General features: G+C 39.4%; 1 protein-coding gene across 1 annotated transcript in view; it reads right to left on the bottom strand.

The window, feature by feature from the left end:
* The window catches only part of LOC137626883 (neuroligin-4, X-linked-like), a 17467-nt gene that overhangs the window by 5037 nt on the left and 7430 nt on the right, over window positions 1-5000 (bottom strand). Inside the window, exon 6 of the mRNA XM_068357868.1 lies at window positions 4043-4200. Coding sequence (XP_068213969.1) covers window positions 4043-4200 — 158 coding nt within the window. The remainder of the gene's footprint in view (window positions 1-4042; window positions 4201-5000) is intronic.

Raw genomic sequence — 5000 nt, 5'->3', positions numbered from 1 at the left:
TAAATTTTCTGTCGAGAATCACACCTAAAATTTTAAAAGTCATACAAATTGGAAGAAACATTATCAATACTGAGATCCAGATGTTGAGGAGACACCGTCCTTTACCTACTTACAATCATACTTTGAGTTTTGGTAGGATTTAACTTCATGCCCCATAATTTGCACCATGCACTAATTTTAGCTAAATCTCTATTAAGGGATTCACCAACCCCAGATCTACATTCAGGGGATGGAATTGATGCAAAGAGAGTAGCATCATCTGCGTATGCAACAAGCTTGTTTTCTAGGCAAACCCACATGTCATGTGTATATAGTATGAAAAGTAAGTGGCCAAGAACACTACCCTGTGGAACACCGGATACCACATTCCTATACTCACTATGGTGCCCATCAATAACAACTCTTTGAGATTTATTTCTTAAAATATCAATAATAATGCTAAGAAACGACCCACCCGCTCCCAACTGTTTGACTTTGAAAACAATGGCCTCATGATTAACACGGTCAAAGGCAGCACTAAAATCAAGGCCAATCATACGAACTTCCTGACTACAATCAAGGGATTTCTGCTCAGCATTGGAGATTGTAAGAAGGGCATCACATGCTCCAAGGCCTTTACCGAAAACCAAATTGCAAACTAGGGAATAGATGATTACCTACAGCAAACCTATTAAGACGTTTTGCCAGAAGACGTTCAAAAACTTTAGATAATAAGGGAGTTATGGAAATTGGGCGGTAATCAGTGGGCCTTGAGTTACCACAAAAACATTCACATAGAGGAGTAACATTACCAATTCTTCAACAAGTGCTAAAAGCTCCTCATTTTGCTAACTTGCGCAAAATAACAGATAACTTTGAAGCTAAGAAATCTGCTGTCTTTATAAAAAAACAAAGAAAAAATGCCAATTGGGTCTACACCTCTATAAGCATCAAGGTCCATCAACAGAGCTTTAATTTCACGAGATCGAAAAGCTAAACTAGATAGTTTAGCTTCAGGAAAACAGGAATGAGGAAGTTCAAGTTTTTCATTACTCTGTTTGCTGTCAAAAAAATTAGCCAAAAGGGTTGCCTTTTCCTTTGGACAGTGAGTAACTGAGCCATATGGTTTAAGTAAAGAAGGAACTGTTGCATATACACCAATGAGTGCATATTTAAGGTTAGACCACCATTTATGTTCCTGAGTTGTACCAGAAAGGGTTTCTTTTATTGTTAAATTGTACTCCTTTTCAGTTGAGGCATAAACTGTCTGAGCAAAAGCTCGAAGCTGAGTATAGTTGTTCCAGGTCAAATCTGATCTGTTACCCTTCCAAAGATGATAGGCCTCCTGCTTCTCCAAATAAGCACGTCTACAATCATCATTGAACCACGGTTTGTCCTTCACTCGATACTTTAGCACACGAAAAGGATACACCAATCAATTATGTTGACTAGATTCTCATTCAAAGAGACAACAGGATCTACACTACTATATAATTGCGACCAATTCAAGCACAAAAGATCATGCAAAATCCCACTCCAGTCTGTTTGGGATTTCATATAAATTTTACAAGAGTATGATATATCTGGGACAGGCTACTCAGTCTTCACTACTAATGAAATCAAGACATGATTAGATGTCCCGACTGGAGAACCAACCTTACTAGTTATAATGCCAGGAGAATCAGTGTATACAAGGTCCAAGCAATTACCAGACCTGTGAGTAGCTTAATTTATGATTTGCTCACAGCCGGATTCAGAGGCAAAGTCTAAAGCTCTGAAGCCATGGCGATCGGTAGGAGATATAGAACTTAACCACTCCCTATGGTGAGCATTAAAATCACCAACAAAGACAAAAGAAGCCTTTCTATCATCTTCTTGTATCTTAGCCATAATGGTAAGAAGACAATCAAAGATAGAATCATTCATTTCTGGATTCTGGTAGATCGACCACAAATAAAAGTTGTTATGCTTGCCGCAAACTATTATTACCTGAATCTCATGGCATCCACATTGATAGGAGGACTTATGAAAACCAGGGTACTCGGTCCTAATATACACCGCCATTCCCGTGGCCCAAGGGATGGCATCGCGTTTCAAAATTATTGGCTTTTTAAAACCAAAGTTTTTGAGCACAAAAGAATTTCATACTGTCTGGCTGCAACTGTAAGGTCTTGGATATTTGCATGAAGACCACGAATATTGCCATACAGAAGATGACATTGACGAAATCTAGGACGTCCTGGTCCCGGATTTCGCTCAATGTCTTCAGACAGCAAAAGAATTAATAGAAATAAAAGAGACACCATACTTATAAACTAGATTAACAAGAATTATAACAAAAACAATATGTACAGAAATATGAATAAAGTAACTGATGAAACCCACAGACTATAGTAAAAAACCTGAAAAACTGGTCAACATGGAGGAGCCAATACACCATCTAAGGCTAAATACCCTCCAGGATAGCCACTTCAACTGAAGGGAGGACAGTAAGGTTTTGTTTTGATAAGAAAAAGAATCAGAAAAGGAAAAGACAACCTATTGATAAACTGCCAGGCATCCATGGCCCTTCTATTAAGCCTGCCTAACACACCATTTCAAAAAAACAAGAGGAAAAAAAAAATATCAATAATAAGATACAATAGTGTGCCTGAGTGTACCCTCGAGCAAGAGAACTCTAACCACTCCTTTCACTACCCCAAACACTTTGCATCCTTCATTTACTCTCTGACGTACATCTACTTCCTCTACATCATTTGCTGCAACCTTAATCGGTAAGTACTTAAACTGATCCACCTCCTCAAGTAATTCTCCATTGAACATGACATTCAACCTCGTAACACCTTCCCTTCTCGTACATCTCAGACATACGATTAGCCATACCCCTAAACACGTGCACGTCTTTCAATCTTTCAAACATTCTTTTAGTTATCAACACAATCCATTAAAGCCCTTCTTATTTGCCACTCTTACCCATGTATACTTGTTTTTATCTTTCTTTTGAAAAAGCTAAAACTTATCACCATCTCTTGCTCAACACACACATCTACCAATCTCTCGCCGCTCTCATTTTCACCTGGTACGCCATACTTCCCAATTATACCTCCTACTTCTCCAGTGCCCACTCTGGCATTTAAGTCACCCTTGACAACTGCATAATTTCTTCTACCCAGTCCTTCTAAACACCTAGCTAATTCATTCCAGAACTCATTCTGTTCTTCTTCATTTTTTCTCACAACCCGGCCCATACGCACTAACAAAAGCCCAAACATTCCCTAACCAACCTAACCCTTACCCTTAACCTAGATGATATCTCCTTCCATTCCACTACTTTACCTGTCATTCACTCACTCCACAATAAAGCTGCACCCTCTCTTGCTCTTCCCCTTTCAATATCAGACACTCTACCAGTCACTTCACCAAACATCACTTCACCCTTCCCTCTTATCTTCGTCTCACACAAAGGCAATATATCCATCCTTCTATTCCTAAACATACTTCCAATCTCACATCTTTTACTCTCTGTCTTACTATATCCATGCACATTCAGACACCCCAAAACTAGAGTGCGGGGAGCCGTCACTCTCCCCCAAGCTCCACCTCTTTGATGTCTCACAGGAGTATATAGTACAGAAGAGGGGGTTCCCAGACCCCTCGTCCCGTCCCCTTTAGACGCCTCTAACGACACGCAGGGATACGTTGGCGCTACTCTAATTATTATGCTCCTGCGGCCATTTATATATAAATTTATAAATGTGTGTGAATGTTATTGCATAGAGACACTAAATAACTTATAGTTACTTTTTAAAAGCTATTCTTTCTATGAATCAGTTTTTAGGTTTACTTCTAATAACTGAATAAACTTGTTACAATCATTAGGAAGCAATGAAGTGAAATATTTTACCTGTTGATATCAAGTTAATGAATATGTTTTTAAACATTAAATGTTTTACTTTGCCTTTGAAATTACAGATATTTATAACATTATACATCAGAATTACGTGAGCTATAATGACTTAAAAATAAAACATGAATCAATATCAAAATCAACACATCTCCTTACCTTAATTTGATGAAATTACTCCACATTGATATGAAGGATTTGCTGAGTGTGACATCCATCTTAGTGAAGTTATAACTTGAGGCCAAGGGTCCAAGAGCACCCAGAGGACATCCAAAGACGTACACCAACACGTTCAGGAGAATACTCTCGTTTCCAGACTTTGAGAAAGATAACCAGATCAAATTCAAATTTAATAATTACTGAAGTAGATACATGCATACATATACCAAGGCACTTACCCCAATTTTGGGGTAGCGGACATCAAAAAATAAAAAAAAAGAGACCTTTCCTCTCTATGTTCCTCCCAGCCTGGCAAGGGACTTAACTGAGTTCGGCTGGTACTGCTAGGGTGCCACAGCCCACCCTCCCCGGTTATCCACCACCGATGAAGCTTCATAACGATGAATCACCTACTGCTGCCACCTTCGCGATCATCCAAGGCGACCGGAGGAAGCAGCAGGGACTACAGGAAATGTGTCAATCTCGCTCGCTATTCATTCCTATTTCTAGCCCGCTCTCTGGCCTCTCTTACATCTACCCTCCTATCACCCAGAGCTTTCTTCAATCAATCCATCCAACAAAACCTTGGCCTTCCTTTTGTACTTCTTCCCTCAACTCTTGCATTCACCACCTTTTTTAGCAGACAGCCATTATCCATTCTCTCAACTTGGCCAAACCACTTCAACACATTCATATCCACTCTAGCTGCTAATTCGTTTCTTACACCTGTTCTCACTCTCACCACTTCGTTCCTAACCCTATCTACTCGAGATACATCAGGCATATTCCTTAGATACTTCACCTCAAAACACATTCAATTTCTGTCTCTCCGTCAATTTCATTGCCCACAACTCCAATCCCTACATCACTTATGGTATAATCAATTTCTCATACAGAACTCTCTTTACAGTCATGCACAGCCCTCTATTCCTTACCACTTCCTTCACTACCCCAACAT

Source organism: Palaemon carinicauda, chromosome 34 (assembly GCF_036898095.1).
Source record: "Palaemon carinicauda isolate YSFRI2023 chromosome 34, ASM3689809v2, whole genome shotgun sequence".
In the NCBI taxonomy this organism is placed as follows: domain Eukaryota; kingdom Metazoa; phylum Arthropoda; class Malacostraca; order Decapoda; family Palaemonidae; genus Palaemon; species Palaemon carinicauda.
This window is presented reverse-complemented; position numbering and strand designations above follow the sequence as displayed.